This window comes from Clytia hemisphaerica, unplaced genomic scaffold, assembly GCF_902728285.1.
Source record: "Clytia hemisphaerica strain Z4C2 unplaced genomic scaffold, Clytia hemisphaerica genome assembly, whole genome shotgun sequence".
Lineage (NCBI taxonomy): Eukaryota > Metazoa > Cnidaria > Hydrozoa > Leptothecata > Clytiidae > Clytia > Clytia hemisphaerica.
Genome location: NW_027103708.1, coordinates 395,532 through 409,513, shown reverse-complemented (window position 1 = coordinate 409,513; position 13,982 = coordinate 395,532). Strand labels below are relative to the sequence as shown.

Genomic DNA, 13,982 nt, shown 5'->3' with positions numbered 1-13,982 from the left:
TAGCATCTGTGAGATGCTATCCCTTTCCAAATCACAAAATTTGTGGTAAAAACAGCCTTTTTAAAGTGTAAAAAACACTGCTGAAAATACCCTTATTAGCCACTAAAATAGCCTGACTACCTAACTAGATCGTGATGCATAATTTTATCATTGGATGTACCATGAAGAGACGTAAATATAGATATTTTCTCGATCAGTTATTAAAAAGTTCTTGTATTCTAGACCATGATGCATGACATAGCATCCCCAGAAATTTCACTCATATGGAGCAAAACTATGCCCTTTTAGCGTCTGGTTATCGGGTGTTGCCCCTCCTAAAATCACTAAAATTTAGCTAAAAACAGCCTTTTTAATGGAAAACACTAGAAAAAATGTCCTTTTGGACCACCACCGGACACTGCCTTGCCTTTCTCAAATAGTGTCTGCATAGCAATATATGTTAGACTATAATTTGTATATGACAAACCATTCCCCAGTGTCTTTCCATCAAAACAGAGAATTTCTCACACAAAAAATAATTCAAAACTCAAAAAAGAATATATATCTATTTCACAGCAAATCAAGACGGTAAATTTTCCCATATCTTACTCTAGAGAGATATCAGGATAAAGAAAACAAAGATACTTCATTGACATCAAGAGACTTTTATCACCTTACTGACATGTAATCAACAACAAAAATAAATTTGTTGCATTTATGTGTTCTCAATTAAGTATGAAATACCATTTTTTAATAAGAACAGCTCGACTCAATTCTATTCAAAACCTGAGAACAAACCAAGAACAAATTTGGAAATTGGTCATTGTATTTTTAAGTTATTAAAAAACGAAGTTAATGAGTATTATTCAAAAACAGAATTTGAAAATTTCAGGCTGAAATTATCATAAAATAAAAAAAACATAGGTTTAAACAAAATTTACAGGTTGTTACTTATAAAAAAACATGTACTCTACTCTAATTACATAATGCGACATGGAAATACATTTACCAACATAGCAACAGTCTAGTAAATACACTTCTTAATTATAAGAATCTTTTTCATTGGAAATACTATTTAAATTCACAGCTGCTGTTTTTTATTGCAAGTTTTCTTACTTACAGTCAGCAACATAACCCACGTGGTAAGATAAAAGTTTCGAAAAAGTAAGCATGGTAAATTAAGTAGAACCAGACACCTATAGTATATAGTCATATCTATCAAATCATATATATAGTCTGGATTAGGAATAATTTCCAATAATGAGAATAATAATTTAAAAAGTTTAGATTTTTAGAGTCTTCAAAAGATTTAACTTTATACTATAAAAGAGGTATTGTAACTTTTCTTATAGAAAAATTTGATAAACATAACAAGATTTAACAATGTTAATATTGATTACTTGTTGAGTGTGAGGGTAGGGAAATTCAAAATTTCTTTTGATTAGATAACCAGATAGCTCTGAGAGCTAGCGTAGCATTGGAGGCTGGTTAAGATTGTTGGTAACCCTAATAAAACCCACACATCCAGAAAATGTTTTTTAAATCTCTATCTTTATTGATCTCTTGAAATTTACTGTTGTCTATTGCTTATGTGTTTATTTCATAGTTCTCAAGAAAACATCATATACCAAAATCTGAAACCTTTAACATAGCAAAAAACCTGCTTTAAGGCTTGAAATAGTACGAATTTGGGGGAATGCGTGAAATAAATTTAATTTCGCAGGAATTTAACTTCGCGGTTTGACGATTTTGTAAAATTTTGCGGGCACTTAATTTCGCGGTTTTAGGCAAAATCCGCGAAAACCGCGAAATTTTGTTCCCGCGAAAATTTCTTCCCTTAAGGTAGTAAAGCAAAGTTCTGAATCCAAATTCTCTGTAGAAATCAAGTGAAAAGCGAGAAGCAAGACTAAATGAGTGATCCTCCAGAGGCCGTCCTAAAAAATTTCATGTTTTTATTTCATCGGCCAGATATGCAATACAATCCATATAAATTTAAAATAAATTTAATTACAAGCTTAGAAAAGTAAAAGGGATCTTTATTGAAAAGAAGAAAAAAAATAACTTTAATGTCATATTTACGGCAACTTATGAAGATAGTTCAGATACAATCAATGATTAGTTCAGAACGCCTGAGCATTTGAACTTCATTTTATAATTTCAGCTGTAAGCTTTTTTAAACAAAGGGTCAAGTAATTTTTAAGAAAAACCTTAAGCAAAGCTGTGGAAAACTTGCATGGATAAGAGTGAAAGAGTAAGATTATTCATATTTTCTGTTCAACTATTTTATCAATTGAATAAAAATGGCTCATTTAGTATGTTTGAACAAGGGCACAAAAAAAGGAAAATTTGATGTTTTTTTTTACATAAAATTGTTTTTTGCTTAGATAATTTGACCAAAAAAATTGTAACAAAATTCCTCTGAAAAAGTATAGTTTTTGTAACAACTGTCTTCTTTTCAGCAGAAGATGAACTTTTTTGGAATCAGTTTTGTTTACATTGCTTTTCTTTTCATTGTTATGTAAACTGTGAAACTTGGTCAGGGTTACACACTCCATTTTAATCTGGAACACCATTTCTTTTAGGTAGAGTGCGACCTGGAAAAGTTTGAAAAGGATGATGTTCTAAAAGAGCATACCTTCTGCATTGTTTAGTTTTTTATTTATTTTTATTTATTAAAATAACAAACTATACCTGTAGAATTTAAATGGTTAAGGATTTTTGCATCAATAGTGGTTGTATGCAGGGAATGGAGTTGGAGAGTTTTCTATAAGTACCATCTGGCTGTTTGTTAAATTACTTTCCATTTGTATCTACTTGAAAACAGATTACAATTAATGGCAATAAAAAATATGATATAGAATATATTTTCAATCAAATGATTAGCTGAGGGTTTCAGCTATGGCCCGGACCTTCAGTTGTAAAATATTTATTTTCAGGAGAATTGATTTGTGAAGAAAGTATTCTTATTTCCAAAGTCAATTCCCCAAAATATCTACACAGGTATCTTAATGACTGTCCCCTGTTCTTCTGGCACCTTTCTGTTCTGAATTTACTTCTTTATTTCTAACTACTTATTGTCAGATTTAAATGAATTTAATCATTTTTTTCAATCCTTCTGTAATGTGTATACTTGGTGCACAAATAAAAGTATACAGTTTCGTCCTGTTTCGTCAAGATATTGTGAGCTTATGGCTAAAAATGGTTGTTGATTCTTTTTTTATTCTATAGAGGGTAGTTTAACTTAAAATTTGATGTAAACTTTAAAATCAATCAAAAGTTATGTCAAATAGACTGAAAATTTTGACCAACCCAAAGTGACAAAATTTATTAAGAACAGTGAGCAAGACTTTCTCTCAGTTAATTACCAATCGAACAACAATTTTTAAGCAGACAACAATTCTTTGTCATGCTCATTTTGTATAGATTTTTCAATTGGTCATTCTTCAGTCTTAAATAAAAGATGTAAAACCATGTAACCTTTTTGTTTGTATTTTTTCATCTTTTTTTATTACCTTTTTAAGAAGAGCGTTTTGAAATTTGAACACTTTTCTCTTCTTTCTCTTTTTCCATTTCTTTAGATTTTCAAAGCTATTCAAAGTCTTTTGATGGCTAAGTTACTCCAAGCATAAGAAAAGTTTTACAAGATACTCTGGATTGAAGTTAGCAATAGATTGAAAAAATGACAGTTTCCATTCGAATTTGCTTACAAAATGACTACCTTTTTTACCTTTTTTTAAGACAAGTAAGCAATTTCTTTTGAAAAATCAACTTGATGAAAGTAGCAAAAAATTGCTTTAGCTAATTTTTCTTGGAACATATAGAACTTGTATGTAATTTTCCTTAGAAAATACAAGAAATTGTATGCTGATTTTCCTTGGAAAATACAAAACTTTGCTTTAGGTTGTTTTTCTAGCCAAATACAAGAAATTATTTTAGGTAATTTCTTTTGAAAATATTAGAAATTTTCTCTACATTATATTCTTTAAGGAAAATACAGGAAAATGTTTTGATTAATGTTCCATTCAATATATATGAAAATATTGTTGTTCATACAAGAGATCATTTTTAAAAAATTTCTCATTAATAAAAGTAAAAAATACATTTAATTTCTCAAAAATGACAGTGAGTGAGCAATGCAAGCATAATTGTGATGGAAAAGAGTCATCATCTTAAATCTTTGCTGATAATTAAATTCAACTTTCAGTTAATCTTAAAAAAAATAATGTTCACTATAATTTCCCCATGTTAAGACAAGGAACAACTTCATGTAATTTTCCATATACAAAGAAATGCTTTCCGTCATTGAGAAATAGAAGAGATTACTGTTGGTTATTTTCCTTGACAAATACAGAGATTTTTTATATTATTTTCCTTTAGAAATACCATTAAATACTAGCTTGTTTTCTTGATAAATACCGTAAGTTGTTATAATGTTGACATCATGTAATTCTGACACCCTTCTTAGAGATTAGGATTAAAGGAAGGTCAGATTCCAACCAGGTTTAAAGAAGGGTGTCTGAATTTGATGGTGGATGTTGACATTAGACCAACTTACCAATGAGTTAAACTTTGGTAATATTTCTTCTAAACAAATACAAAATATTGTTTTTAATAATTTTCTTTGTTGATAAAATGACAGATCATTTTTAGTTATTTTCCTTCTAAAATAAAAAAATATTTTGTTTAGGCTTTGACCCGACGCTAGATTTTGGAGGTGGGTGGGTCGGTCGGAAATTTATTTTATTTTATTTTGACAATTTATGAAATTTTTGTACATGGAAGGGTTAAAACAGTTTGTTTACATTTAGGTAATTTTAAATGGAAAACAGAAGAGCGCTAGCAGGGAATTCACGATTCTTATGCTTGAGACAGACAAGATACGAGTTTTGATTTGATTGTTTGAAGTTTTTGAAGAAAAAAAATTTTCTTCTTAAAAATGGCAATAAAATTCTTTGGGTCGGCCGGCAGGTTTTAAGGTAGGGTCGGTCGGGTGATGGCAAACCAACAATTTTTTAAGTCCAGCCTTACATTTTCCTTGGCAAATACAGAGAATTGCTTTTAGTACTATTTCTTGAGGAATACAAAGTAGTTATTTTGGTAACTTAACTTTGGAAATAAATTTCTTCTAATCTAGAAAATCCCATAGATTTATAAAGCCTGAAGGGCCAGATGACGTACTTTAGCTGAAAAGTGTGCAGTGGTTAGGTAGGAAATCCTACCTAGGTCACGTGATATTACAATAGAATTTCAGCGCTTGACCAATCAGAAGCTTCGCGGGTTTTGGAAAACAATAGCAATATTTTTTCTGATATTCACTTTTTTTTGCCTGCTATGGCTTAAAGCACAACATCTAGCCCTTCGGGCTTTATAAATCTATGGAAAATCCCATCCTTGGTAATTTGAGATAGAGCTCATTGTCAGATTGCTTGTTTGACCCATCCCCTTTTTAAAGCTTTAGGTTAGTCAGTAAAAGAAACAAAAAAATACAAGAAAAAATTCTAAAAAGGCCTTTCACATAATTTTGGCCTTTTTCTACAATTTTGGAATTTTCTGATTTACCTATCATCTTATGAGCCTAGCAATGTAAATCAACTTTTCTTTTTAATTTTTGGTCGGACATAGTAATAATAAAACACTAATTTACGCCAAATATTGAATATACATTGTAATAATACATTCTTTTATAAGAACATAACTATTTTGGTTATTATTGCAAATTTTGATATAAACATTGTATGGGGAATACTTCTTCTTCGTCCATTTGTTTCAGCACCATTTATGCCACTTATGCCACTTATGCCACTTATGCCACCTTTTTCCCATTTGTTTCATTGAATTGAAATGTGCTCAAAAGTGTTAAAAAATTTTCTAATAGTGTTTCTAATATTGACACCCTTCTTTAGAGATAGGAATACTAGGAAAGGTCGTAATCACTGATAGACTAGATTTTTTCCTCTCTGGTCGCTAATCAAAGAAAATTATTTTCAATCAGCGATTCAGATCTTACTATTATTCCTATCTCTAAAGAAGGGTGTCGAAGTTGGAAGAGGGATGACAACATTAGACCAACTTACCGTATATATTATGTGTATTATGTTTTCTTGTCTTTTCAGTTAAAGATTTCTTATAAACCTTACTATTACTAATCATTCCAGGCTGGAAAACAAATCATTGATACAGTGCTGTCAAATGCTCTAACTTGCTTGGAACGATTGGTTGAAACATAGGACTGTTGATGTCTGGCCTGTATTTTCACTTACTGTTTAAAGCTCTTTGACAACAAATTTGTTTTGATAACTCTACCAAGTTTATCAATCATACTTTCTGTCATAACATGTCACAATAACTTTTACTAATAGCACGCCCTTTTTAACTTGACAGACACTTTTTAGCTGGACACTGATTGGGGAATTAGAGAACGCCGGCCGCCTAGCCGCCTAACTGCCTATTGCCCGATGGGATTAACAAATAATGAGTGTGGAACTTGCTGCGCGAGTGACGTCAAACGCCTCATTGTTTTGCCACTAATATGTGACTCCCCAAGCGATTTAAAGTACCTGAAAATGGGACCGGTCTTTAGACGGTCTTTTGAGGGCCGGTAAATGACCGGTAAAATTTTACCAAAAGGCCGCTACGAGTTTAGGGGACCGGCCCCGATCGCTCGGTTGACATCCTTTTACAACATTTTTCTGATATAATTGTTACTAAAAATCACTAACTAGCGGCCCGGACCGGTCTAGTGAACGGCCCGGACCGGTCCAACGATCGACCACGAATGTCTAGAAGCGGCCACGACCGTTAGAGATTACATTTCTAGAAAGTCTGGAGGCCGATCTAAAACAAAAATTTGACCGCTACTAGACCGCTCGTAATACCGGACCAAGACCGGTCTGATTTTCAGGTACTTTAAATCGCTTGGGAAGTCACATATGGTCTTCTTCGTTCCAGACATTTGCGTGTGTTCCACTACGGAACGGCAAGTGAACAAACCTTGAGGGGAATTGGGTAGTCAGAGCATCTATAGTTGGGAGAATGGGCTCCCCCAGAGCCTCCTGTAACTCAACCAAAATAGATAGACCTGTGAAGCAGATTTATGCCTCAAAAAAATTACAGTGGGAAATTTGAATTTAGCACTGTCCTCACTTACTAAAATAAAAACCAAGTTGCACTTTCTCAAAGAAAGTGTGACCGAGAGAGAGAGAGAGAGAGAGAGTGAACCATCCTAGATCATTAGGAATTGGCCTAGAAAAATTAAATATTAAATAAAATATCTCTAGGAAATTACTACGCGTAATAAAGCAAAACAATATAGCACTAAAAAATAGACATTATGTAAAACTATTAATCATTCTACGCCATTCACAACGATCTTGCGCCAAAACAAACCAATTATCTTTACTGATATTAGCACGACGAAGTGCTTTATACATTCCACGCCCAAAAGTAAATTCAGGTGCGCCCCTTGGTCTACGATTTTTGACCCACGAAGATAACAATTTCCTCGGCATTCTTTCAAAAGACATTCTAGACACGTGGCCGAGCCACGACAATTGCCTTTTTGTAATATAAACATCAATCGAATGGATATTTAAATTTTCAAGCAACTCATTACTACTTATCCGGTGTAAATAAACGTGTCGACGATTTATTCGGTGCATTGAACGAGCACATCTATGATGAAATGTTCGTAATTGATTATAAAGATTTTCCGTTAAACACCAAGATTCTGCACCATACAGAAGAATGGGAAGGATGAGGATACAATAGGCAGCACCTTTGGCTTCATACGTTATCGATGGGTTTGAGAATAAAGAACTACGTAATGCACCAAAGGCATTACCTGCTTTTTTGATTCGACAACATACATCTTCGCAATCTTTACAGTCGCGGGTAATCATGGTGCCGAGGTAACAGAACTTTTCAACTACAGGGAAGAAATAACTTCCACCAAAATTGATATTTGAAAGATCAGTATCATCAAAAGTGGCAGCGTTTCGGTAAGATTTCTCAGGAGCGGATACGAATAGAACTTCCGTTTTCGCAGGTTTGTCTGGATGTTCTAGGTCACCTTTATGGATTTCCATACCGAAAAGATCGAAATGTTCAAAAGTAGCGGTGAGTACTCAGCCAAAGTCTCGCGAGATTCGAAAGTACTGCAGTGTCGTCTGCATATTCGGAGTCTTCGACTGGGAATTCGGAACCTTTGGCATTGTAACGACGACCCGTCATCTGGAAATCATTTTTTGTGTGGAAAAGACAGAGTGATCGGTTCGTTTTCTTTCTCCAGGTGATCATGATTGCAGCGATGAAGATGGTGAACAGGGCCGGTCCTAATATGTCTCCTTGTTTGACGCCTATTGTGCATTTCAGCGTGTGGGACACTTCGTCGACTACGAATTTCACTTGGAAGGATGAATGAAGTGATTTGAGCAGCGAAACGAGCTTCTTTGGCGTACCGAATTTCTCAAGGACCATCCATAGAAGTTGGCGAGGGACCCTATCAAAGGCTTTGACAAGGTCTAGAAACAGTATCCAAGTCTCTTGATTATGCTCTCTGCGTTTCTTTATTGCCAGCTTGACAGAAAACACCGCATCTACGCAACCCCTATCTTTTCGAAAACCGCATTGAGTTTCATGATCTAGGCTCTCGATAAGTGGTTGAAGTCGACTGTGAATCAGGATAGCAATTACTTTATAAGAGGATTCTAAGAGCATAATGCCTCGATAGTTCCCGGGCTTTCTTAAATCCCCCTTTTTAGGTAATATCCTGAGGAGACCAGTGTTCCAATCAGTAGGGCAAATTTCGTTCACCCATATATCAACGATAATATCTTTAAGTAGATTAAAACATACGTTGTCCTCAAGTAGAGTTTTGAACATTTGAGGTGTAAGAGACGAATCTCCCGGTGCTTTGTTCTTGAGGCGACCGATGGCTTTACGTATCTCATTGTCATCTGGGATATAATCAATATTCGGAAAAATCGGTCGTTGTTCTAAGAGGTCTAACACAGATGGATCGAAAGTAGCTGGTCTGTCGTAGAGATTCTCAAAATGGTCACGGAACACATTAGCATTTTCTTCAGGGCTGGTACATCTGTCACCGTTCGGTTTCATCATCATCGTTTGCTTGCTTGGGGGAGGTTTTTCCATTCCCCTTTTTAAAAGTTTAATGCTGTCCCAATATGCCTGAGTACCGGTACGAGTAGTGTCTCTTTGATTTACTTTATCACAGACACCTTTAATCCAATTGTTCTTTGCCCTTGAGATGGCAGATTTCAACTGCTTCCGAGCGACACAAAGGTTTTCAGTGGTCCTTCTTGTAACACGATTCATTTTACATAGTATAGCAAGGTTTCTCTTTTCAATCAAATTTGACAATTCAGTTTCATTTTCGGTGAACCAGTCTGGACTAACACGAGCTTTTTGTGGCAATACAGTTGAAGCAGCAGAAGTCATAGCAGTAGTGAGAACTTCGTATTTATCAAAAGTGTGACCAGTAAAAAATAATAAAATTTGATTGGCTATGTTTTCAACCGTTATTAGGATTTGGGAAATTCAAACTCTCAGCCCATAACATGCTGTATATTTCACCATCAGTATATAGAATAAGAAACCGTAGCATGGATCTCCAGGCTATCCCAAGTTTAGAGCAGTTGACGGTATATTCGACAGTGAAATAGTTGTTTGGGAGAATGCGACAACTTATTGGACTCGCTTACTAGTTCTGACTACTCAAAGACATGATTCCAGGCTATGTGAAAAAAACTATTCAGCATGCATGATGGTCCAAGTCCAAGATGCCTGCTGATGACGCTGGCAACTGGCTGGTACCGTGAGATAGCGACTCCAGAAGTCAGGCAACTTTCGTTGACGTCAAACCGAATGTTTCATTTTTCCGTGAACTTTGAACCCTTCGAACTTTTTTCTATGTATTCTAAAGTGTCCGGTTTTTACTAAAAGAAAGCTCGTGATCTTAGCCTTCCAGCGGTATATAACACTGTGGACTCGGGCTAGACAGCAAATTGGTAAAGTGCATTTCCAACTCCATTTCCAGAGGCCCCTTGAAAATGGGTCCTATCATATTTTTTGACTCATTTCAACCTTTTCCAAGTTTTCTTCAAAAACAAAAATAAAACAATGCAATGTCTTCTTTTTTCAAAAAAAGATACCTTATTGGTATATATTTTCGCGTGTTACAAATTTTTGCGAATCGCAAAATTTTTTCGAAAAAACGTGTTCGCGTGTATTAAATTTCACGATTGCCGACTTCTGGAAAATTTTCGCGTGTATTAAATTTTGCGATTCACTAAACTAGGTATTTTCAGAAAGAGGGAATATAAATCAAGAAAAAGACTGATTTTGCTTGAAACACAACGTTTTTGATGTAAAAATACTAACAAAATACTAAGAAAAATTTTTTCGCGTGTATCTAATTTCGCGATTTTGTAATTTTGAAAAATTTAAACAGTATTATATTTCGCGAAAATTGACCAAAAAACTCGCGAAATTAAGTACCCGCGAAAATTTGTAACACGCGAAAATATATACCAATAAGGTATATCTTTTGTTATTTTCATAAATATACTATATATATTCTAACACCATCAAAGAATCCTCCCTCCAAATTTCAGGTCTCTAGCTACACTAGAAAAAGAGATAATATGCAAAATTAAAGAAGCCTGACTGGGAAATATCTTTTTTCTTTTTTGACACATTTTTCGAATTTTTCCAAGCTATTTTCAACCTTTTTTTGACATTTTATAGTCAAATTTTTGACACTAAAATTCGAATATCTTTACAACCACTTATCCTCTTCTGGAGGCCTATGACCCCTCATTTTCTTTCTTTTTCAAAGCTCTAAAAGATAGGATAGGTTTTGAAAAAAAATTTGAAAGATCTTCTGGAGTTGCTACTACGTGAGATCGGATAACTTGCATCAGCAGTTGGGTGTTTAAGATGCAAACGGCAATTTTTTCAACGCTGAAATGCGGAATCAGCAGAAAAGTAAAAAAAGTAAACAAATGAAAATTGCTGTTTTTGGAAAGTAAAGTTGATTTTATTATTGAACACGTGGTATTTGACACCCTCTCACAATAAATAGGCGCACTGTGCCTCGTTCAGTTTTGTTTTCAACTGGTTTTTGTCAGAAATACAAATAGCAAAATCAAGTCATATGTAAACAAACTTACGACGGGGGTTTTATTTTTTCTTCGGCTAGTTCGAAACACGGGTCACGGGTCCGGGTCACGGGGCACCGGTTACGGGGCACGGGTCACGGGTCACGGGGTGACGGGGCAGCTCAGATCAAAGTAATTCAAACAGAAAATGTTTTACAAACACTAAAAATTATCGAAAAAATCAATTTTAAGGTATTTTAGCCACGTATGACTATTTAAAACGCTAAAACCTAACCACGTGCTTTCCACGTGCTTTCGAAGTTTGCGTCGTGTATAATGCAGACCAGAAAACACCGCAACATATTACATACATATAATAAGCTTATATTATCAATAATACACTTTTAGTGTTATATGCATGTTATATGTTATACGTAAGTAATATACATATTACAATTCCCATCGCCTGAAAAGCGAGCTTTCTCACGAAAATGATAGTACGACTATTGTTAAATCATATCTCATTATATCCCCTCCATCACCTTGAGTATGAATATAATTTTAATGGATAATAACGTAGAAATGATGGTACTTTATAAATGTGTCAATATTTTCCACCTACCATTATGAATTTTTAATAAAAATGACGTAATTATACTCATATCTCTAAAACCACTATCTTGCAACATTTAATCATTTTAAAACACATCAATCTGTATCCAGTCACATGATTAGCATCCTATTGACTATGAAAAAACATTTTGCTGTAAATTGGTTCAGAGGCCTTATATTTCATGATTTTGACAATATTTTTGTCATTCAATATCATTTTGTCAAAATTTGTGGGTGATATATTATTGAAAAATTTTCATGATAATACTATTCGTATATAATTGTTTCAGACATACTATACTAGTAGTATTAGTACTATTATATGTGTTATGTAGTACGTGTTATGAATTATACGTCATGATATCGTTATATTTTTTCCGGTCTGTAAATTGTATGCCCCGTGCCCCGTGACCCGTGACCCGTACCCCGTGCCCCGTAACCCGTGACCCGTGACCCGTGTTTCGAACTAGCCGTTTTTTCTTTCTAGCTGTGTTTCGGCATGGTTGGCAGACGATATCATACTCCAGGATGCAAGTGAAATTTTTCAATCCGCGGACCTAGACGGGGGTTCGGTTATTATCAGTCAGGGTTAGGGTTGGAGCTCGAGAGTCACAATATAAGGCCGCAGGCCTTCTTAGGGGCATTCGTACCCTGTGACTTAACTTAGGCTCCCTTAGGATCCCTACGGGATCCTTGTAGGGGCACCGGTAGGGTTGGGAGCTTTCTTAATTAAGGTCTGTAAATTACATGCTATAAGTATTTGTGAATGACAACTTTCTGCCGTGTCTCGTTGGCGTAAGCGGTTAGGCGTTGGGTTTGTAAACCAAGGTTGCTTGCATTTGGTGGTTCGAGCCGGGGTCGGAGACCTGTTTCACCGGTACGGGCAAATTTCAGAAAAATACTTAGAAAACAGTTAGGAACACTTGAGAAAGACAGAAAATCGGGATAGTAGATAGGAAAGTAGAAAATAGGGGGAAAATATTGAGGCGATGCATCCTGGAGTATGATATCGTTTGCCAACCTTTCGGCATCGATGCAGGATCTTTTTACATATTATAGACCTTTTTTCAAAGAGGACGTCCTGTTGAATAATTATGTAGTCCAGCCATAAAAACAATGATAGTATGTATGCATTTGTATTGTAATAATTATGCATGGTTTTATCATTGTTTTTCTGCTGGACTACATAATTATTCAACAGGGTGGCCTCTTTGAAAAAAGGTCTATTTTAGAGCTTTTCATGTTATTGAGCAGCAAAAAATTGAAAAAATCACTTTTAAAAATCTGAAAAACCTTTTCCTCAATGCAATTTACAATTTTCAAACACCTTTGACGTCTTTGCCCTTATAAGGATAACATATTTTGCTGACTTGGCATTTCATCGCTGAAAAAATTGCCATTTTCGGCAATAATTGCCAAAAAGAGCAATAATTGCCGTTTTTATCTTAAACACCCAACTGATCAGTGGAGGCTAACTCTAACATGCATAGCCCTCAAATGAATGACCTGGCTGGTCATTAACATTAAAATACAAAATTAAATCAAAACAAAAATGGTAGAGTAGAACTGCATAGTTCATTTGTTTTGAAATTTTGCTGCTTTGATTGGTCAGTCATTTGATGACTATGCAAGTTTCCCCCTTCACGGTACTCATTTCACGGAACTCAAAATTTCCTGAACTGAAACAAATTTTCTGTACCCCTGGGGTTCGAGTTATGGAGACACTACAATAGTATGATATCAAATTGAATTTGATCATGTTCATGCTTTAATTAACTCATTGTGAGTGAATTAAAATTTTGTTAAAATAAATCAAAACAAACAAAAAATATAGAAGAATTTAGAAAATTTTCGGTTTAATTCTTACATTTCTTCATTCATTTTTGCCTCCTTAGGTGTATAAGCAGCTAAACATCATACAGTGGTGTTCAAGGATACCAAATGTTAGGAATCCAAGCCAGAAATAAGTCTCAAATTTAACAAATTTTGTCAGCTCAGGTAATGTTCTATCACAACCTCCCTGCTACAGTAGCCATCTTGCAGTGAGCCCAGGGTTTTCATAAACATGCAGAATTGTGCATAAATTATGCAAGAAATTTTATTTGTCCGGCGATTAAAAAATACGGACTACCCGGTGCGATTTTTGGAAATGAAACAGCGGACATGAAGCAGAGGAGATATTATTGTGTGATCTCTGTGAGGCTCGGAAAACACGAGTTAAAAAACACGAGTTAAAAAACACGAGTTACAAAAAACACGAGCTACGTTAAATGT

The 13,982-nt window shown here is 34.7% G+C and overlaps 1 protein-coding gene across 1 annotated transcript in view; it reads right to left on the bottom strand.

Moving 5' to 3' along the window:
• The window catches only part of LOC136804161 (rho GTPase-activating protein 39-like), a 28,480-nt gene extending 14,722 nt beyond the window's left edge, over positions 1 to 13,758 (bottom strand). Inside the window, exon 1 of the mRNA XM_067060895.1 lies at positions 13,576 to 13,758. Within this exon, the coding sequence (XP_066916996.1) occupies positions 13,576 to 13,589 (14 nt within the window). The 5' untranslated portion in view covers positions 13,590 to 13,758. The remainder of the gene's footprint in view (positions 1 to 13,575) is intronic.
• Between the last annotated feature and the right edge of the window lie 224 nt (positions 13,759 to 13,982).